The sequence below is a fragment of the Channa argus genome, chromosome 9 (assembly GCF_033026475.1).
Source record: "Channa argus isolate prfri chromosome 9, Channa argus male v1.0, whole genome shotgun sequence".
Taxonomy (NCBI): domain Eukaryota; kingdom Metazoa; phylum Chordata; class Actinopteri; order Anabantiformes; family Channidae; genus Channa; species Channa argus.
The window spans coordinates 12,523,875-12,546,705 of NC_090205.1; the positions used below are offsets into that span (position 1 = coordinate 12,523,875).

The 22,831-nt window shown below is 40.4% G+C and overlaps 2 protein-coding genes across 3 annotated transcripts in view; one reads left to right on the forward strand and one right to left on the reverse strand.

Annotated features, from left to right (window-relative positions):
* col4a2 (collagen, type IV, alpha 2) overlaps positions 1-1,357 on the reverse strand; it is a 62,575-nt gene extending 61,218 nt beyond the window's left edge. For both annotated transcript variants that reach the window (XM_067515700.1, XM_067515699.1), the window contains exons 1-3: positions 1,188-1,357; positions 830-950; positions 687-738 (exon numbers count right to left, since the gene is read on the reverse strand). In XM_067515700.1, the coding sequence (XP_067371801.1) occupies positions 687-738; positions 830-882 (105 nt within the window). In that variant the 5' untranslated portion in view covers positions 883-950; positions 1,188-1,357. The remainder of the gene's footprint in view (positions 1-686; positions 739-829; positions 951-1,187) is intronic.
* Positions 1,358-1,483: 126 nt separating this feature from the next.
* Positions 1,484-22,831, forward strand: part of col4a1 (collagen, type IV, alpha 1) — a 36,086-nt gene continuing 14,738 nt past the window's right edge. Inside the window, exons 1-11 of the mRNA XM_067515702.1 lie at positions 1,484-1,710; positions 16,493-16,546; positions 19,313-19,402; positions 19,835-19,879; positions 20,364-20,408; positions 20,641-20,703; positions 20,820-20,873; positions 21,204-21,230; positions 21,357-21,431; positions 21,636-21,698; positions 21,869-21,904. Coding sequence (XP_067371803.1) covers positions 1,639-1,710; positions 16,493-16,546; positions 19,313-19,402; positions 19,835-19,879; positions 20,364-20,408; positions 20,641-20,703; positions 20,820-20,873; positions 21,204-21,230; positions 21,357-21,431; positions 21,636-21,698; positions 21,869-21,904 — 624 coding nt within the window. The 5' untranslated portion in view covers positions 1,484-1,638. The remainder of the gene's footprint in view (positions 1,711-16,492; positions 16,547-19,312; positions 19,403-19,834; positions 19,880-20,363; positions 20,409-20,640; positions 20,704-20,819; positions 20,874-21,203; positions 21,231-21,356; positions 21,432-21,635; positions 21,699-21,868; positions 21,905-22,831) is intronic.

Here is a 22,831-nt window from a genome sequence, read left to right on the forward strand (position 1 = left end):
GTTCAGCGTCTTTGCCCAGAGACACTTTGACATATAGCCGGGACAGGGGATCGAACCACTGACACTGTGGTCCGTGGAAAAATGCCTTAAAAACTAAGCTGCAGCCGCCCTGTTCTCTTCATTATCTTGTGTTATTTTAACTTTGGCACGTGGTTCACTGACAGAATGACAAACACGCCTGAACATAAAGGAATGTATTGGCACATGCCTTTCTAATTAAGCACACTGTTGGTTTTAAGTAACTGTGTCACATTTAAAAGCACACACTGACAAACGTGTCCCCATAAAGCTAAACAAAACATCATCATTCATGCCAAACTCATGACCCCACCCCTCAATAACTGCCAGGTCAGGCGTCAAGCAAAGCAACAGATTTTAGTCCTATAGAAAATGTATCTAATTTATGTGTATTCATTTCTAAATACAAAACTTGCAAAATGAGTCCTTTCACAAGAAACAGCTTTGAATTTGGCTGCTGCGCTCAAAGCCAAGAAACCTCCTACTAGAGAGAAACTCCCCAAACCAGACACACCTCCCATCAGCAGGCAGAGATCTGCATGGGTCTCTGCCGGGCAGCACGAAGAAGTGACAAGCCATTGATTAATTTTCTCATTCCCAACAAGCTGCGGCTCCCAAATGAAACTTGTACAAACAAATATCGACGGCACGGGAGAGAAAAAACTTACTGCGTTCACTTCCGGTGCGAGGATAACAACCAAGAGGCACAGAAGCAGCAGCCTGTAGTCAGTAAACATGACAGCGTTAGTAACACTGATCAGTTCACCGTGTGGTGTTATTCTGCAGTGAGGTGCGTTCACAGTCTGCTTACCTCGGACCCTTCAGTCCTTTGCTGTGTTGTCCTTGCATGATGGTCCCACTCATGCGTAACTCAAACCAGAGTCCCACGCCGCTGTTTCACTTGTAGAGACCCTACAGCATGATTGTCCGACCTGAAGTACACCAACCGCTTCAATCAATCAATATATCAATCATTGAATCAGTGATCAATTGGACCATTATTAGTGTAATCCGCATTATTCATGTCTAAATGATTGTACAGCAGTATAACTAGACTTTTTGTGCTGCTTTACATCTACCTGTTCTCAGTGCGCACTTGCACTGATCAATCACTTAATCTGTGTTAATGATTAGCCATAATTTTATATGTAATAAAAAGCATTACTTACAGTGACCTCAGGCTTCGGTGCTGTGTTTAGGTGAAGGAAATCAGCTGTCACTTGGAAACAGATGCGCGAATTGAAACGTTCCCGAACAGCTAGACTAACCGTGGAACCAAAAAACAATCAGATATTCTCACAAAAAGACACCAAAGTGTCCCGAGCAGTCCCTCTCCTTACCGAGATAAGTCAAAATGTTTGTAGCTGCAGAGGCGAGTCCGTTTGCATGAGCGAGGGTGGTCGTTTTGGGAGGGGGGTGTGGTGCCACAAGAAACAAGTCCAAGTTGCATTTATCGCAACCTCACATCGTCTCGGACAAAGATGCAGCTAAACGTGCTGTCCGTGCTCCGTTGAAAAGCAGTGAGTTACCTGAAGAAAGAGGCAAAGACGCGGCCAACAGGTGGTTGTCGGTGAGCACAAGGCACCGTTGCGCACACAGTCTCCACTGCGCACCGCCAAGATGCTGTTATCGGCCGGCACCCTGCTACTGCTGGCGGCTCTCTACTCAAATGTAAACCTTAATGGAGCTGAGGTAGGTGGACGAATATATAACCGTTTTGATTGTGTTTACTACTACTTTTGCATATAATTTCAACGGTATGCGGTTATGTTGCCACTACTTTCAAACTGAACATTCAGCATACAGTTCATAAAGTTCTGCAGGTACACAATATGTATGTGCACCAACTGTAGCTCTGCCTGAACTTTGTTGATGTTGATATCAAGTCTTCAGACACAGTTTATGAATTGAAAGCTTGTTGTAAAACGACCAACAAACGACCAACAAACACACTTTTTGTTCCATGTGTTTGTATTTTTGTGTCTGTGGTGATTTTATGGGTAATTCGTTTCCTTTACGCTGGGCTCTGTCATGCTGATCCCAAACACTTAGAGTTGGTTTCTTTTCCAATCCAGCCTCCGTCACTTGTGCTGGAGAGGAGCAAGGAGAGAGGAGGAGAGAGGGTGGGGCAGACTAGCTACAGAAGTGTGTTTGCGCGTGTGTGTGAAGGAGAGAGAGAGAGAGAGAGAGAGAGAGCGAGAGAGAGAGCGAGAGAGAGAGAGAGAGAGAGAGAGAGAGAGAGAGAGAGAGAGAGAGAGAGAGAGAGAGACCCAGCGATAGTTTAGGATAAATGAAACTTGGTTAATTTTTGTAAAATTATCACTGGTGGACAAGGGTGACACTGATCTTATTGGTGTGTTTCCCAGTATCAGTTCCTCCACTCAATCTACTGTATCTGCTGTGGACAGATACTATTCCAATACGTTGTCAATAAGTTGTCATTTTCACATTTAATATACATACATGTGTGAAACACACACATAACACATAACAATGTTTAATGTGTTTGTGTGCCAACCTGATACTTATGAATTACTGTAACACACTAAACACTGAACACTGATTTGAAACTACACTGTCACAAACAATATTCTACTCCCATTGGTGGCCACTCTTTATTCAGATTTTATTGGTGTCAGATATAATGGAGAACACACTTTTAGATTTTATTAAGATAGCCAAATCTTTATCACGGGAAATGTTTACCAAATGGGAATCTCACAGACTGACTGTGGTCATTGAAAAAGGCGACTTTGTGATGCTTTATAATATATGAATATTATTGGAAAACAGCAGAGGGGGGTAGATTTGCTTTTGCTTCACTGAGACTTTCTACTTTGCATTTTAAGGGAAACTTCTGATCTGCTAATAGCAGAAATTCAGGTGAATGGCATGTATCAAGTTTAAATATGAGGAAAAACAGGTGTTGTTACACAAATGAGTGATGGGTAACATTTCAGAGATAATAACACCTCAAAAGAAGAATTTTCACATGTGATTCTTACTGATATTGATAGAAGTTTTCATAAAGTTCCTTTACTGACTTTTCAGTTTATAATATAAATATTCAGGGTATATATTTCAGCTCAAGACTGATGTAATATAAATGTTGAACAATACAGTATGTGTTTCATGTGTCTATTCATTCCCAGCTTGTGCTGGCAGCAAACTAAACAGAGCAACTTGGATTTCCTTTTTCCAAGGTGTTTTAACCACAATACAGTCATTATTCGCTTTTGTTAGTCATAACAATCTGTATTTCTCCATTCAGCCTGAGCTTTCGGGGTTGTTTGATGTTAAGAGTCAACATATCAGGTTAAAAAAGGCACCTTTTATCCACTGCCACAATCATGAGACACACACAGGACCACTGGGCTGCAGAGATTAGAGGAGGTTGGTTGAGGCTGTGTATATCTGGCCGAACATCTTGTCCCTGATCAGATGACACTAATGAAAATGGATCAGATTAGCATTCAGAATTTTTATTTTTATTTTTTTCCTCGACTTGCATATTTTCCCAAACACAGATGGGAGCTCCAAAACAGGAAGTGTGTGTCCTGTCTTCGCTTTTATCCATCTAAAGTACAATGAACAGTGTTTAGTGATAGGTTTTCAACCCTCTTAGACATTAAAAGTGTGATGGCTCTGTGTACGTGGGTTTGTGTTACCTTTACAGGACAGAGAATTTCAGATTCTAGGTTTGTATGAACAGAAGGAGGATTTACTTATCATTTATGCCTGAGACAATGGGCTGAAATGCAGCAATAATGACGTCTGATACTCTTGGTCCTGTGACCTGTAGTTGTGTTTGGCTGAAATCCACAATGAACTTCAACGTGTTTAACTCTTATTTTCCCCACATACACGGAAATGTGGCGTTGATTGAGTATCAGAGTCTCCTGTTTGTCTCTAACTAGTGCCAGGAGCACCAGTATAGCATGGTGAGCTACTGTTGATGCAAGAACTTACAGTAAAAAGGCAAAATCCATTGGCCTATGGTCGAGACTGAGTTTAGAACAACAATCATAACCAGACAATGTAAGTTTACCTTAACGCTCTATCATAAGATAAAGGGACAAGCAACAATTACATTTATCAAGACCTTGCTCTCAATCTTTTCACTGTATTATTTGATCCAGAGTGAATTTCTCCATTGTTTATGCAACATTAACAAAGGAAAGTTTCTCTCCCTTGGCAGCAATTTAATCTGGTCAGAATTAGTCATTAGTAATTCCTCGAGGAACATGCAGAGTGGGAGGAGGAAATTGAAGGACAGATTAGCAGATTCCTGAAGTCAGAGATTGTGTGTGGGATGTTGATTGATGGGAAAGAAGAGCTTCCCTGGGGTCTACTGGGGTCCTGCTCACAGTTCGCCCGTGCCATTCCAGGACAGAGTGCTTTCCCCAGGTGGATGAACACAACTCAGATATGGAGGAATGTGTGTATTTTGTCGGATGAAAGCTGAGAATCACGATCAAGCCTTGATTTGTTGCTCCTGCTGGCCAGAGTTCCGACAAGATTTGGTTTGGGGCTCATCCCAAAGCGCACCTTCTTCCCCACCATCCCCTACAGAGCTGACCCCGTCACTGTTACTGGCCACCGAACAAGCAATGCTCCCTGGGAAAACATAATCTGACCTCTGTCCCCAGCATTGTGAAATGCCTACTTTTGAAAGAGTATCCCAGAACTGGACAGGAACGTGTACACTGGTGATGTTTGTGTCACCTGTAGTGACCCAGAGTCACTCCATGCTCACAGGTGCTCACAAAGTGCTGGAAAGGGAAATGGTTTCCATAAAAGGAGAAAGGGCCGGGGTCAGTGTCCTGAGGGTGGAGGAAGATCTGCCCAGCAACAGAAGGTTATAAAACTAATGTGTGAATGTATGAGGTTTAGAACTGCATAGGATGGAGAATTGAAACTCTGTCGATGTACTTTTCTCTTGCAAAATAATAAAATCCTAAAAGACATCGTGGATGTTGAAGCTTCTTTACTAATTACACTTGAGGTGTCTAAGACCAGATATTGTCATTTTTGCCATGACAGTGTCCCTATCCTCGTCAAGTGAGGAGAGGATTAACTGGAGGTTAAGCACAGTAAAGCTTTTTCAATTCCCTGTTGTCCATGGATCATTGAGAAGGCATTTCAATCTGATTTGTCATAGCTGCATCTTAGTCTTTACTTATAAACCACTTTTGTCCCACGATAACATTCCCACTTTAATTACCCGGAGGTCAACTCAAGTGTTCTCCTCCAGATCGGATTCTTACTTGAGGTGTATTGTTATGGTGAAAGAGCAATTTAGCCGTGTAACTGTGAAATTGGTGAGTCATAAATGTCATTTGTGGTTTGGATGGAGATGGTGTAATGGAAATGTCTGTCAGACAGGGAGGTGGGAAGTGTAGAACGATGAGGGGCGGGGGGAGTCTGCTGGAGGAGGGGGAGAGGGCGGTGATGATGAGGTTATGAGAAGTGGAAGAATAAGTGTCAAAGCCAGAGATGATACCCTCTAACAAATTGCTTAGTTTCACCCTCCTGTCACTGACTTCCACCCTCTTATTCCAAATTGTCAACTGATGACAGTGATAATGGTATCATTAGATTCATTAGTTGGATTGGGCCACATGAAGTAAAGTTTTGGCTGTTTTCTACTTTAGCTTCTTTCTCTGGGAAAATGTGGCCTCTATAAAGTTTCTGTCCTAATTTCCTGGTTTACGTGCAAAGGACACGTGCAAGAATAATGAAAAGCGTTTAGGGTTTGCAAGTTCTTGATCGTTTTATTCCAACCCTCAGACGACCAAGGACTTTTTTACCTTCACAAGACACACAAACTCCGACTCTAGATGCTTTTGCTTTTTGTCAGGTCAGAACAAGCTGTCCCACTGCAAAGCATCCCATTTCTCTCTCAAACACACTTATATTTCTCCTTCTGGTCATTTCCTCTTGTATTTGTCACGGTATGAAGAAAGCTTATGGGAGAACAAAGAACATGGTCAGTTTGTGTGTTGAGTGGGTAGCCGCTAATTATAATATATTGAGCAATGACAGCTGGATGTTGCTGGTGCTAAAGAGAGACAGAGGCCCCAGGATTTTACTGATGAGACAGCCACATGCTCCATATTTCTCTCATTAATAGCGGATTCATTCTCTTGCCAGATTATAGTGTTTGTGGTGTGTGGCGCCTTTTAACAAGTCTGAGTGTTAGATGAATGGAAAAGTTTCTCATTTCTGTCAGTTGAACAAGAAGTGGTGGAATCTGGTCTGGCCTCACATTTCCTTGTCTTAACTGAGTTGGAGTTACACCAAATTTTCCCCAGACATATAGCGTTCAACTGTTATTGCGTTAAATTTACAGAGGAGGACTGATAGACATAGCAGATTTTGAGTCAGATCTAACTGTAACTTAGAGGACCTGAGTTTGCCTGTATCCACACCTTCCTGGAAGAACAGATGCGTTTTTCATTTCCTCCTGTGTTTTCATTCATGCTACTGCTGGCTGTGCTCTGTTGCCCTATTGGACATTAAGAAATTTTTATTGTATTTAGCTTTTACTCTACTGACAAAAAGGCTTAATCAGATAATTATGAGTAAGAAATAAGCTAAGCTAGTCACATGATGCAGGGTCACACCAGGAGAAGAGGAGATATGCTGATCTTTTAATACTGAGTGGGCCGACTGAAACATTTCTAGTTGATATGCTGCCATATATGCTGCCTGTGGGACAGTGAAATCTCTCCTCACACAGCAGTGATTTAATGGTGCTGTAGGAGATAATACCAGACAATAATAGAGAGCTGCTTTGTTTATAAAATACTGCAGTTATCAATTAAACTACTGTATATGCTATGTTAATGGCTCAGAACCATTGCTGCAGACTTTAGAAGGAGGAATAAAGGTTTTGTTTCGCTCTCCTTTTGTTTTTTCCTTGGAATTTCCTCTCTTTATCAATCTCTCAATTATGTATCATATAAAAGTCATAGTGTTTCGAAAGCGATGAAAATTTTACAAGGTGATTTCCTGTCCAACACACAACATCAACACACATGCAGCATGCACAAATGGAAAAGCCACACACACTGTATATTTCCTGTATATGTATAGTCCCAGGTGGATGTATTGTGTCACCTTTAACAACAGTGATGCTAATGTTTTTATGTATAAATTCCTGACTGACATCTCAGATGCATCACCCAGTGTTTGTGTGTTTTTAAAGAGAGTCTTGCTTTTTTATTTAAATTAACTATTTATATTTCTCTGCTTGTGAAACAGCAAAGGAACACAAGTGGAAAAAGGAGGAGTCGGTGTGAGAATATTGCAGGTCGGATGTATTTGGTTAGTACTGTAAGTGAGGTCATTCATTCTCCTCACGTGCTGACGTTATTCCCAGATACCAGAGCACCCTTGAGAGAGAGCGAGGCTGACCCAACCCCTTCTTGTCTTTGTGAGCATAAAAGGCAAGGAAGAGGCAAGAAAGAATGACTTCCTAAACCTCACATCCTGTAGCACAGTGCTACACATTCACAGTGGAGCCACAGGCTGGTCTGAAGTACCCAGAGCTCTGCAGTTGCTCACATGAACTCAACTGGCTCTTTCTCCACCGTAACAAGCCTCTTAACAAAGTCACTGTGGCTTCTGCCCCCCCAACCTCTGACCATTTTCTCCCTCTCCCTGCCTCAATGCCAAACTTGTTGGTTGAGAAAGAAGTTTAACCTCTGTTCTGGATTATAGCTGGATTTTCCTCTAGGCATCCAAAAACAATGCAGCTGCAAACACAAGATTGCCAAGATTGCAGTCAGCTGTTCTTGGGTAAAATGTCAGTGTGCATGAGTGTGTGTGTGTGTGTTTGTGCAGTAGATAAAACCAGAAAGTCTGTTCTATGGCTAAATTTACATTAACTTGTTAACATGATAACATTTTGTCCATATGTACATCCTTTCAGCTAAGTTATCAAGATAATCCTGAATATTGAAAGCTCTGTTTGAACTCTAATATGCCCTGTAATGGCCTAAGCAGAGGTTACAGGTCAACAGAATAAGCTTAAGGGTCATGTGACGGGTCAAAATGGGATTCAGATGAGTAAGCTGATTAAAAAAAGTTCGGGGATCTGTGTCATCAAACGCAAGGAAATTGCGTGGAATCCCTTGATGTGCTGTGGAATTGGCATAATGCAGTTGAGTAAAAAGGGGCTAATTGTGTTTGGTCATGTCAATCAGAGTATAATGATAGCTTCATTAGACTTTTTGGGGCTCTTTGACTTCATGATTAGTTTGTGGAGTCCCTTCCACCTAGTGGAGGTTTCCCACCAGCGCAGATAGATATTAGTCATTAGCCCGCATGTTTATTTGGCACAGTTTTTACACCGGATTTCCTTCCTAACGCAACCCTCCCCAATTTCTACCAGGCTTGGGACGTTTGTGCTGGCTAAAACAATTTTTCCATTTGGTGACGTAATATTAAATTAATGAATTCATTGGTACATTCTCGATATGGCCGGAGTTTTCTTGCTCAAGATAGAAAGTGTAGAGAGTTTCTGCTTCACTGTCACTGACACTTTCAATAACTTGTCCAGTCCCAGATGACGAGATGAGTTTGCTGCGCTGTTAGTCATGGATGGCTTCACAGCAGAACATGTGCTAGATTTCTGTGTTTAGATGGTGAAGATAAGTGTACACCTCTATGATGTTGCACAGTATATGTTTTTTGGAGTTTAACTCTGAGGCCCCTTCACTTACACTTATAAAGGGTCCCCAACTTCGATGACTGGAGACTTACTGGACTTCATTAAATTGTGTGTGTGTTTGTGTGTGGCTAAGGAATGTATTTAAACTTTCATGCAATTCTCACAATTTTAGATGATCCCCGAAACATAAGTGTAATATATTGCTGTTATCTCATGAAGATTGCTGGGGTTTATGATTTCAGGGCTTTTTGCCAAGTCTGTTTTTCATTGTATGTTAGTGTTTACATTCACTCTCTATGTGTGTTTCTGCACATGCTCATTCATCTGCATTTTTCTGCAGGAATAATTTGGGCCTGTGTGTGAGAGAGAACAGCTCTCTGCAGATGCATCTGCTTTTGGTTACAGAAGCCCTGAATTATTTCTTTGGTGTAGATGAATATCTGCTGCCTACAGTCAGAAGAGGACGTATTAAACGTCAAGTTGGTCTCAGCAAATAAGTGCAACTGGTCTCCCTAAATAAGGGAAATGCACTTATTGTCTTTTTTATACCAGTGGTAAATGAGAAGATTGATGCCACTCTCATATATGTTCAGTACAGCCACCAACTGACTACTTCTGCTCGGCACAAAGACTTCAAATTTAGCAAATAACATTTCTAGTCTATTTGAATTTGATTTAAGACTGATTTTTTTTAAAAAAAAAACCCCAAAAAGGCTCAAATGTTATATTTAAAATAATAAATTCCTACTGTGAAAACAAGGGAATATGAAATATGTTCAGAGAATGTAGTTCACAGAAGCACTTAAGATGACAAGTCATCTTGTCTTATCCTCATGTCTAATCCAACCTTTAAAAGATGCTGTTTCACATTGTGTTGTTCTTTCTGCACACCCAGCTCACGCGCACAAAGACAAATGCTCGGTTACAGAGCCAGTTGCACGAGGAGCCTTGTCTTCCAAGTATGGCAGTCAGACAGAAAATTCCCCTCCTCCACTTGTATTTTCTCAGTACAGACTCTCAGTACCAGAGAAGGCCTGGAATGTCAGGGCAGAACACTTCTGCCTGACACTGCCTTAGAAAACATACCTATCTTCTACCACCCATTATATTATTGTTATTTTAGGATGTTCTGTTTTTCTTTTCCACTGTTTGAGTGTGTGTGGCTGATGGGGGCAGGAGCAGCATAATTGGGGTCAGTAGCACCTGTGATCTCCACTTAAACCCCAAACCACAGAAAAGCTATAATAAGTCAAGAATTCAGAGACACTGATTTAATGCAGTTTTACTACAATTACTACTATAGTGTTAGTGGTGCTGTACCACAAGGACAAGTGCTGGTCAAATGTACTTTTTAGTTGGTTTCTGCCTCATTTATGACAAGGCTGTTGCCTTTATTGCAGTGTGCTCTATAACTGTCTCGTTTAGTGTTGCTTAATGAGGCTTGCTGCCAAGTGAGATCCTTCAGGAGTAAAACTACCCTGATTGTATCCATATGGAATCCATGAGTACTAGGAGACATGAACGTATCTTTATGAAGTGACTTACACATGTTAAACATCTATTCCACTGATGGAAATTGACTGTGAAAAAGCAGGTCTCCATTTAGCTGGCTCATAACGAGGGTGCTATGCATAGATGCCTTGAATCATTGGTTATCCTCAACTGAAATTCACTGTAAAGGGGCACAGGAGTCCGTGAGACTCCCATTTTTTCAGACTTGGAGAGAAAATGTCCTGTGAGTCTTCACTTGTTATTTTAGCAGGACTTGCTCAATCCATTAAAAAAAAAAACAGCAATGTTTATGTGCAAGTTCATGGATATGTTTGGTTCAGCAATGTTGCACAATGTTTACTGAAGGGACACCAGCTAGCATCTCATCAGATGTCAAGAAGAGTAATTAAATTGGCCAACTTGTAATCGACCCAAACAGCAGACTGCCCAAAACCTAGAAGAAAATGAAAACACAAAGCTGTAATGTAACAAAATGGCTAAGTTGTGTACTTCTTTTCACATAGGGATACTCGCTTTTGGAGTACACATGGTCTGGAAGACATGTGGCAGTACACCAAAGCAAAACAACTGAGTCAGAGGGACAGTGACGGTCTAGACCTCTGGGATTGTTTGGGTTTTGCCAGTACAAGCCCATGTTAGAAACCCAGGCAACAAAATACCACTAAAATACAGTGTCTCCAGAAAGCCTCTCACATTACAACAATGTAGACGCATTTTCCCATCTATGGCCAAAACTCCACATCAACTTTAACACAGACATTAGTCGTAATATTTCTAATGGCTGCGTGTTTACTTGCTCCGTAACTTTGACAGAAAACACAGAAACATCCAGGAATCAAAAATAACCTGAATCCACAAAATTTTGTTTAACAGGATGAAGTGATAAAATGATGTCTAATGTTTAACACAACTGCAATGATAGGAGGATTTTGTACTGCAATAAATGACAATAAGTGAAATCATGTCTTTGTGAAGTGTCTCATATTTTTAGCTGTAACTTTGGAAATAACTTGCCATTTGAAGAGGATTCCTCTCACCCAGAATCCACAATAAGATTGAATCCAGCAATTAAAATCTCCGGGGCACGAGGCAGAACTGACTTATCTGCTTCCCTTTTCAGTGAAAATCATATCAATATGGAAGAAAAGCTCCTCTCAGTCCCCCCACTGCAGAAGGGAGATTCTCCAATTAAATCATTTTGTCTGGTTGATTACACTCACTGAGAACTTTATTAGCTATACCTGTACAATATAATGCAAACAAATACTAATGCAGCTCTGCCATGAATTCCAGTTTTATAAGGATATAATATCTCAGTTTTTCAGTAGAAGCTGTCAGAAAGGTGATAATTCTGGGTGGTGGTGACACAGTGGAGTGCATTATACTAACAGGCAGAGTTGTTTTTAATTTATTTTATTATGTTTTTATACCTGTGAAGGTGAAGAAAGGATGTGAAGTTACACCCCCCCCCCCCCCCCCCCCCCATGTTTTAGTGACATGCTTGAGCAGTAGTGGGAGGTTATGGCAGGAATGCACTAGGAATGTAAAAGTCGTTTTTAAAGAAAAGTCTGTTGATGACAATCACCAGATGTTTTTCTGATCTTTTGTTTCCCTTGACATGAAAGGACAGACACAGTGAAACACTTACAGCTGTTCTAAATTTGCAGCATCACAGCAGTAACATTGACGTGATGGGAATGTGTCTGTCCCCTTGTGGCAACAATCAGTACTGCTGTAATACTATTCATGAAATCTGTGTTTAAAATTTATGCAGTAGGGTAAGCCTTGTGAAAATATTGTAATTATTTCACACAAAGTACACTGAAGCACATTTCCCATGTTTGGCAAGCCAGGTCGGGAGCACTGCTTGAGGAGTTGATTTGCCGCCTTTGGTAAAAAGAACAGATGTGATGAGTCATACAGCCACAGAAAGCAGAGGTACAAACAGAACGACTTTCCTCTGCAAGCTGCAAAGAAAGAAGCCCTCTGTGTAGCTGTGGGAAAATCCAGCTTTCTTGACAAAAGCTCAAACCTTTACAAATAATTAATTTACGTTTTCCACCAGTTTTATGTCCTTCGAATGTTTTTTAAAGGCCACAAGTTTCTGTAACCAACAGAACAGACTCAAAGAAAACAGACTCAATACTTAACTTAAAGTGCAAGTGTTTGCCTAAAACTACTTCACTACAAGTAGAAGTGTCACTTCAAATTCTTTACTTAAGTTGAAGTACAAAAGTACTACACATGCTCTAACATTTAACAACACAATGTATGTATGTATGAAACATTCACAAGTAAAGTACCAGTAATGCAACACTGTACTTAAGTACAGACGTGGTAAGTAAATGTACTTAGTTACTTACATCCTCTGACAATCAGAGACACACAAAGAATGCAGTTTGAGTCTGTGTCGTTAAGACATGATATTATATTCATTGTTTGTGGAAAAGTTATGCCTTTACCCTGAAGGCCTTAGTGACATAAATTAGGTTTCAACAGTAACACAGGACAGAAACTGATTATAAACTACATGCTATAACTATAAACTACACACTACATTGCTGCAAATTAACCAAATTAATTCCTTATCTTGGAAACAGTAGTGGACTAAAACAATTTAAAGTCAAGGTCCATTTAGAAGTGGCTCCAGAGATATTGTATTGCACAGTCTTTCTCAGCACATGGAGGTTGCCTTACTGGCAATTGAAATGTTGATTTTAGGTCAGCGTGGATGAGAAGTCAGTGTTAGCAAGAACTCTATATCCTTACATCAAGAGTATTTGTGTTAACGTCAGAAGCTCTGGGCCGGCACCTCTAATCCCGGGAGCAAACATTACTCATCACTTCCTCTCTCCTGGGCTCATTGCGGTGCTAGACTTGGGTATGTGATGATGTCAGACATATCAAGCAAGTGTTGTTTAAACATTTCTGGCCTTTTGGGATGCAAAACAACAGGTACTGTGATACATCAGTCTACATTATGATGGCCTGTGTACGTGTACCCTGGCACAACCCGTCTTCCTAGTTAAATCCGCCCTGTCCTCCTTTTCTGTCGGTGTGTTATGCTTTTACCTCAGACTCTGAAAGCAAACTGCCTGGCCTGTGTTTCCTTGGCAGCCCCAGCTTGAGCAAACAGTCACAAACACACTGTCATATACCCAACTTTTGATCAGGCACTGTTTGGCACAGGTGTTAGTAACTATAAACACCAGTATACTTCATATTGATTTTTCACAGTTTGGAGACATCCAGACTTATTAATGACTTACACACTTGTTCAAGGACATGTGAGGATGTCTGCCGCAGTTTTACTGGATCTGATACAGGTTCTCTACAGCTCAATGACTCACCAGTCGCTGTATATTCAGTGCTGACATTAACACTCATCACTGTAGAGCCTCGAGGTTCTGTTCAGTTCTGTTTGCTCTTTGGAAGATCGTGCCATTTGAGCAGAGTGACATCATCTTCATCTCGTTATTTTCTCCCCTATCTGGTGATTTAGCCTGCTCACACGTGTGCACACTTGGGATTGTGGTGATAGTTTTTAAACCTCAGTTTAAAAAGACACATTATTGTTTGGATATTCGTGAATTCTTCTTGAGAGTTTAAGAGTTTATGCTTGAAATGGTTCCATGGTTTGTGGTATAGTGACATAGTGATGGGCCCCATCATCCTACTATAAATACTTAAGGCCTGTATGATGGGGTCCTCTTAAGATCCATTTTCCCTGCAGGTTCCAGATACAGCATCAGACAGTTATCTCATACAACTATTTCTGAACACAGTGTGAATATAACTATTGTTGTAAGACTCATTAGAAAGATGTTCGTTTTGTGCAGATAACTGTCAGGTCGTTACATTGTGTCATCACTCCAATCTGGTGGTTTATGGAGATGCATAGCGAACATAGAAGGAAAACAAACGGGAGAATTCAAAAGGAGCATAACTTTGATCTACCTGCAGATTGCTGCACTGTGTTTGGATATCGAGCAGTAGACATCACGTGATGTCTGCATTTCACCATACACTCTAATGCTTGCAGCATCCTTATTGTGTGTGTTGGTTTGATACTTGAATTCCCCCGTCATGCCGTCCAACTTGCAGGAATGTCTGTGCTCAGTTGTGTTTTATAATATAATACTTAAGCAATACCTAACCAAGAGCAGCTGTGATTTACTTTAGTGGTGCTGACAATATGCATGTTCCCTAATTGCATTTACCTCCTCTTGTGAATTGTCAAAAAAAAAAAAAAAAACAGCAGCAGGAGCTTTTATTGCTGTGGGCCAGCATGTTAGCCATAATATACCACACATGTGTCAATATTGCGTTTCCTCTGTTGATCTTGTGCGATAATCTGATCTGAAGCAGTTGTTCCTGAAGTTTTCCCGTGGCATGATAGGAAATAATGTATTAATAAGCCAGTGGAGAGGTGGTATGGAGAGACTGAGAGATGTGTGGTGAGAGAGAATAAAATGTGATGTAGTGTAGTAGGCCACACATGTGGTGTACACTGCAAAAACAGACTTGGTTCTGAACAGTTGAGGCTCAGGGTCCGTTTCCTGTGATTTCCTCTAATTTTAAGGCCAAAGGTTTTGTTATCAGACATTTTGGAGATGATTGTGCGTTACAGGGAAAATACAGAGTACATTTTGGATATGTTACTGAGAAATTGTAGCATTAAGACTTGTGTATGAGATGTCAGGTTTAAAAAGATGGGAACGGACCAAGATCATTGGTAATGGAGCCATTTATTTGTTGTGTGTGTGAGAACAAGTGACAGATATAAAGAAATATTTGTGGGTCGTGTAGCTGTGCACTTACTGCCTGAGCCTTTCCAAAGCCCTGACAGCTTTTTGGCTGGATGCCTTGCACGTGACTCTGGAAACAGCTGGAAAATGGAGGGAAAGAAGAGGAGCAACGGAAGACAGAGCCAAGGCAGTGCAGGCCAGTTCCCAGGCTCCGGCCTCTGGAGACACCAGAAGAAAGGAAGTGGGCGGCGGTGGGGCTGAAAGCAGCTGCGCTGATATTCTTCTGCCTGCAAATCCTGCAATTCTACAAAGCAGTGACCCCCTTGATGTGGCTTAAAAGTAACTTTTATTGGGGAGGAAAAAGCCTTTGTTCATTGTAAAGAATATCATTACAATCATTTTTCCTCATTCTTTCAAATATTTTTGTTATATGGCCTGCAACTTTCCTGTTTTTGTTCACTTCCATCATCAAATAAACCTACTGTGAACAACGTTAGCAGCTAGGTAGTGAAAAAAATCCTCACGTGCCAGGTATTGTTCTCAAGTTAAAAAAAGCAGTTGATTTTATATTTGTAAAGTGGCCAAAAACAAGTACACAAAAAAACATAAATGTCTCTGTTTGCTGACACATAAAGTGTTTGCAGCTTGTTTCCGCTGCCCCAGGTGGCCAAAAGCAATTGGCGCATGCACATTTAAAGCATTTAACAATCAAAAGTGAAATATTAAACTACAAACAAGTAAACGTGTTTATGAGTTTGCAACCTCTCTGCAATCAGTTGCATCAAAAGATAACCTTTTATTTATTAAATTAAAAGAGTATTGTGTAACAATATACACGCTAAAGCCAACCCTGAATCTTTCCTCCTCACAGTTGCTTAGTTGTCCTTCTGTAAGTAGGCTGGATGATCTGTGCCTTAGACCACTGTCCCAAAAAATTTACTTTTGGGATGAAGAAACATGTCACCCAGTAGAATGGTGTGTCTGGATGTTTTTAACAACAACAGTTGTCTATGACAAAGATGAACGAGCTAATCCAGGCTGCAGAAGGACAACTAAGCAACTGCATATAGAAAGGCTTGGCTTTAGCCTTTGTATGGTGATTGTGGACAATATTCTTTTAATTTAGGAAATAAACCGTTGACTGCAGAGAGGTTATAAACTCATCCATCAAAAACAGGTTTCCCTGTTTGTAGTTTAAAATTTCACTCTTGATTGATACATGCTCATCTGTGGGCCCAGTCGAAAGCCTCCTCGAAAACACTGCAGGAGTCTGTCCGGCTTCTTGCTGTTTGATGATTTATTGTGTCAGTGACAGGGGGAGGACATTAATGTGCTATACAAGAATGGTGGGACTGTAGCACATTTTACACATGTGACATATGACATCAAGTAACCCTGAGCAAGACCGTCCAGCTGGCAAACACCTTTATGTCCTTCTCCCCTTGTTTATTTTCTTACTTTCACACACCCATCCTCTTTCTGTTTTTAGTAGTCCAGGTAATATGTAATATATTTTTATGTTTTTCTTCATCCACAGGGTTGTGGGACATCGTGTGGAAAATGTGACTGCAGTGGTGTGAAAGGAGCAAAGGTGAGATTTTAATTTGCATTCAATTTGTCACTGTCGATCAGCGCATTTCACTTATTCGGTTGCAGCTGATGCAACATTTAAACGTTTTAGTTTCACAACACACCACAGAAGGACGCAACATATAGGACCGTGCCCAGCTCTGTACAGTATGTCGTCTTAACATATACTGTAGGACAAGAGTGTTCTGACAAATGGGGTCAGCTCAGTGCAACAGACTGGAGCTGGGTTTGGGTGGAAAAGCAGTGGAGTGGGCTCAGTCACGGTGCAGAGACCAGGATGGGAACAAAGATTAGTTTGAATTAGAGCATGTCCAGACACACAGCTGGGTTGAAGGCCTTATTCTCATCAGATGCAGAGAAACTCTCAGATACAGATTACAGAGGTTGGGACACTAGCCATGAAGTGGCTGTGTGCCTTTGAACTGTCAGCACTCAACAACCAGTGTTAATTAATGACCTGAAACAACAAAAGTTGTAATAAAGTGACTTGGGCAATTTTGCTGTAAATATGTTTTTTGTAGCCCGAGCCTCATATCTTATATTCAGTCATCTATTATTTTTGTCCACAATATAAAGATAAATGCCTGCTTATTTAGGTGCATTTTATTTTTTCTCATACAAAACAAATTTTAACCCTTTGGGACAATGAAGTGCAAGATAAACACCAGGGTTTACACAGTTATTAGTAGAAGATGCAGATTTTGTCTGGACAAAATAATGTTTATTTTTAAAAACGTTCTTCTTATCTTCACCCATTTTGCAAGTGAATATTGGTTTAACCATTCTTAACCAGTAGACAGTGAACCTCTAACAAAGGTTAGGCCCAAAGGCACAATTGTTAATGGCTTTATTTTCATCATTAGCAAGAAATTGGGAAGCCATGCCCTAAATCAGTAGCAACTATGTTTATTCATTTTTCATTGGACCTTGTGGTTAGACGTATTATTAGCACAGTTATGTCAAATGACTGCACAGTGTTATCTATCCTCCTAGTGCAACAGTCTGATCTTTGTGACTCATTATGACAGTAGCCAAACACTCAGTTCACCCGACAACAACACATGTACTGGCTGTGATGAGCCTGGCCAGTCCACTGTGGAATCAAAACAACTCTGTGTTCTTAGTTGCTGAGAAGCTCCATCCAGCCTTCCCAAATCTCCTGCGAGCTTCAGTTCTAATGATGTCACTTCCTGACATTGCACAACAGAGTTCCCATAGTTACTCTATGATGATTCAAAATGCAGCATTCATCCAGACTGAATGCAGTTGAAAGTGTTGTGGTAAGGGTATGGAAATCAATCTGAAATAATAGTTTTATTGTGGCTGATTTTCCTATTTGTTGGACGCAAGACTCTCACTCAAAAAGCAACGCTGCCATCTAATGGTAGAAAGCAGAAACAAACAATTCTGCAATATTTTCCAGGGTCAGTTTTAGGTCGGTAGACGTTGCGTCCTAAGACTGTGGAGTATTAACGTTATGTCACGTGAGCAAGCAGGAAGTACTAAAGCCGCAAATGATGCGCAGCAGCGCAATAGTGCAGTCTGTAGTCACAGTGGGGGGTTACAAAAAAGTTGACCTGAGGTTGTTTTAGAATGTTATGTAATAATAATTTTGCAGAAGGATATAATTTGCAGAAGGATATTTGCTATTTTATACGTTTACGGCTGTATGTCGAAGTGTCTCTGAGCAAGACACTGAACCCCTAACAGCCCATTCCCTTCCACAGCTGTGCAGTGCCGGTCCAAGCCCGGTAGAAATTGTGGAGGGCTGCGTCAGGAAGGGCATCCTGCGTATAAACTAAATCACTAAACCAAATCAATGTGCGGACAATGATCCGGTGTGGCGACCCACTTATAACTCATGCGATAAACCGAAAGGACAAAAAACAAAAAAGCAAACAAACAAACAAAAAAAACCCCTCCACACTTTGTTGGGAAATGCTGTACTTTTTACTCCACTACATCGATGGAAACGCAGCCCCCCATGGAAAGGAGAGATATTGCGCTTAGATGTAATTTGACTGTTAGTCATAATTGCAGTATTTTGAGTGCAATGCCAATTCTGTTTAGTCTAATATAAAGAGATAGTGTAAGAGATTTACGAGCTAAATAATTAACCAACCTTCCTGCCCCAGACTCAAGTGACGTCATTCCGTCCCGTCTTCCAAGTCTTAGGAACTAAAGAGGTTGCTACAGGAGGAATTTTGAAGTGTGCTCACTATTTATACATAAATAACAAAGAATTATGCCCATAAATGATTCTGTATTTCCAAATTACATTATTTATTGTATGAAGGATTATGTATCGTAAGCTCTTGGGTAAAGTGTTCTCCCAAATGACCTGTTGCACATTTCTGAATTTGTTTATAACAGTTTTGATGGCTTTGTTTTCGGGTCTGTGTTTGTTTTACTGATGTGCAAATTAATCATACTGGAGATTTTGCTTTCATATACTTTATTAATCCCATATAAAGTTAATAGAACAACTACACAAACAGTAACTCTGTCAGAATTACAATAAGTCATTTAGCAGACACTTTTATCTAAAGTGACAACTCTGAGGTTCAGCCCAGGGACACTTCAATGTGTAGCCAGGAGGACAGGGAATCGAACCACTGACCCTGTGGTTCATACACAATTGTCATTTACTGTAATACTTATTTTGTTTTGGAAAGTTTCTTTTAGTACCAAACTCTTGTCTCATAGTTTAAATAAAGAAAAAAGTGATGATAACGGTTCTATTATTGTGATGGTTTGTGTTCCACAGGGTGAACGGGGAGTTCCTGGTCTTCATGGTAATATGGGATTCCCAGGAATGCAGGGACCTGAGGGGCCTCCAGGGGAAATGGGACCTAAGGTCAGTTGACATGGATGCAAACACACTCACCAGCAGGCACACACAAATTTGTGTCTTACTATAGTTGTGAGGACATTCATTGACATAACTGGTTTCCTAGCTTCTTACTCTGACTGTAACCTACAACTCCTCACAATGGTTGTGTAAAAATCTAATTTGCCAACAGAATGTAATAAAAGCTTACATACACACTAAAAGAATAACCTTAAATAACTCTGCATGAGCCAAAGATTTCAGCATACACATGGGCCGTTTCTGAATTGACACATACAAATGCAGTGAAAGCAGCAGGGATTTCTATAGCTTAGTTTATCCATTAGTGAAAACTCCATAAAAAAACTAAAACAACAACTAAACTGATATACTACAACATTGCCATTTTTTTATTCTAATGGGATGATACATTTCGTTTTTCTGTTTGTCTCTTCTTAGGGGGATGTGGGTGAACATGGGGCTCCTGGACTGAAAGGAGTGAGGGTGAGTAACTTAACTGAGTAACTAACTTATTTTGATACAGTATAATATGAATATTTTGATAAGAAACTATACTTCTATATCACAGATTAATGTTTGGGTTAAATATGTTGTATTGTGCAGCAAGGTGGTGGTGCCGCCTCACAGCTACAAGGCCCCTGGTTCGAATTTAACAGCTGTCTGCAGCGTTTCTGTTTGGAAATTACATGTTCTTCCCATGCATGCATTGGTGTCAATTGTTAAATGGTGACTCTAAATGCCCGTAAGCGTGATTGTGAATGGCTGTTTGTCTGTGTATGTCTCTCTGCATTGGCCCTGAGATAGACTGGTGAGCTGTCCAGAATGAACCCTGCCTCTTGCACAGTGATAACTGGGATAGACTTCACTCCTCCCTGACCCTGAACAGGACAAACGGTTACAAATGATGGACGGATGGTTGTTGTATTGCCATGAAACAGTATTACTGATATGTTTGTGATTTATACAGGGCCCTCCTGGTCTGCCAGGTTTCCCAGGAAACCCAGGACTTCCAGTAAGTTCCTCCGATCTGTCTTCATTCCCGCATCAACCAGCTTAGTAAACATGCCTCATAACAGTAGGTGTAACATCAGAGTATGTAGGCATTTCTAGGCTGAATCTCATTTTTAATTGTGTCTGTGGGTAGTTTAGTGTTTACAGGAGGATGGATGGGTCTGGAAACTGGACCTATGATGTTGCAATTGCAAATAGTCACAAATTGTCTATTTATGCTATCCAACTTTAAGGGCATCAATGGAAATGATGGTCCACCAGGTGCGCAAGGTATCCCAGGATGCAACGGGACCAAAGTAAGCCAGTTGTCAAACTTCTAAAAGTAGATACAGTGCGTTTGTGAATGTTCAGAGACACCACCTATGTTTCATTACCTGAAGACCCTTCTCACTGTGTTGCATGTGTGTTTCAGGGAGAGAGAGGAAGGGATGGTGATCGCGGATTTCCTGGTCTTCAAGGACCACCTGTAAGAAACCATGACTCCCATAACAATCAACACCTTCCTCAGTGACCAGTATATGTTACAATTATTGCTACTGATGTGTGAAAACAATGTGACAACCATCAAAAACATGACTTTAGGAATGGTATGAGTCGATTAAAAACACATAATAATAGTCCATATAGGAGCATATAAAATAAAAAAGTTTTAACATCACAATTGTAAAATTGTAAATATAGGATTTCGTGACATGACAATATGTTAACTAATCTGTATCTGTATCTAATCTGAAATATTCATCCTGCTAGTCTATGTTACATGTATAGATCTTTTTTCACTGTTTTTTCTTTTTAGGGAATCCCAGGACTTCCTGGAATGAAGGTCAGCTGACATTTATAAACCTTTGACATCTTATATTTAGATAATTTTGTCAAACAATACTAGTATGCCTTGCAATAAGATGCATGTTCTATACCAAACTATTTTGTTTTGTTTTGTGTCTTGCAGGGTGACCCTGGTGGCGTGATTGGGATTATTCCCTTGAAAGGAGACAGAGGATTCCCTGGCAATTCTGGATTACCTGTAAATTTGTGTGTGTGTGTGTGTGTGTGTGTGTGTGTGTGTGTGTGTGTGTGTGTGTGTGTGTGTGTGTGTGTGTGTGTGTGTGTGTGTGTGTGTGTTTATGAATACAATGTGCATGCATATGTTTTTATGTGCTGATGGAAATAGACAAAGCAATCAAAATTTTTGTAAAGTCACTTCCACACACGTTTTGTAATCCCACAGGGAAATGCAGGACCTCCTGGACCTGTTGGACCTCCAGGACCTCGAGGCTATCCAGGATTCCAAGTAAGTTACTCCTTACTGATATGCTGTTTCATCCCATGCAGTGGTGTTCATTAGCATACTTTTTGAAAAACAAAATTCTGTAGAACCTTTATGATGATAAATGATAAATGAGGAATTGTCTTGCACAAAAGTAGTACAAAATTAATAGTTTATTTGACTGTGTTTGACAGGGTGATCCTGGCCCCCCTGGACCTCCTGGTGAAAAGGTAATATATACCATACATAAAATTTAAATTCTAAAACAAAGTGCTACACCCTTTGAGTTGATCATTCAACTTTAAATTAAATTCAACTTTATTTATATAGCAACAATTCACAATAAAATTATCTCAAGGTACTTTGTATAACAAAACGAGACTATACAGAGTTATTGAGAAAACCCATCAAACCCCCCTTGAAAACCTCCCTTTAACAGAAAAACTGACAGAACCAGGCTCAGGGTAGGCAGAAATCTGTCTTGACCTTTTAGGGTGAGTCGAAAACAGAGAAAGAAAAGACATGAAGAGCAACAAGAAGCAACAATGAAAATTTTCGGCAGGTTGGTAGGGCTAATAACTGCAAATTGAAAACACACATGTCCAAAGCCATGGGTACCTGCTGAAAGGTACAGGGGGAGAGGACAACTACTGGAGAAAGAAGATACAAAGTTAACGTCATGCAATGGTGACATATAAATTCATGGGTAGAGGAGAGGAGAATAGGGTAGGAGCTCAAACAATGGTTCAGTGTGACTGAGCTAGCTCTAACAATAAGTATTAAAATTAGGGAGGATATCTACCTCCTAAAGCTAAACTGGGAGCTGATATCATAGGAAAGGAGCTTGATAGCTAAAGGTTAGTAGTCTACTTTTGTGAATTCTAGGAATAGCAAGTAGACCAGCACTCAGAGATTGAAGTGGTCTATTAGGAAAATATGATAAATTCTTTAAGATATGATGGAGCTTGACCTTTAAAGGCTTGGTATGTAAAGAGGAAGGTTTTATATTTTATAATGGATTTTATGGGGAGCCAATGGAGACAAGCCATCGAATGAGAAATATGATCTCTTTGGCTAATTCTAGTCAGTACTCTTGTAGCAGTATTTTGGATTAACTGGAGGCTTTTTTTTTCATAAAGTCATAAGAAAGAAGTGGG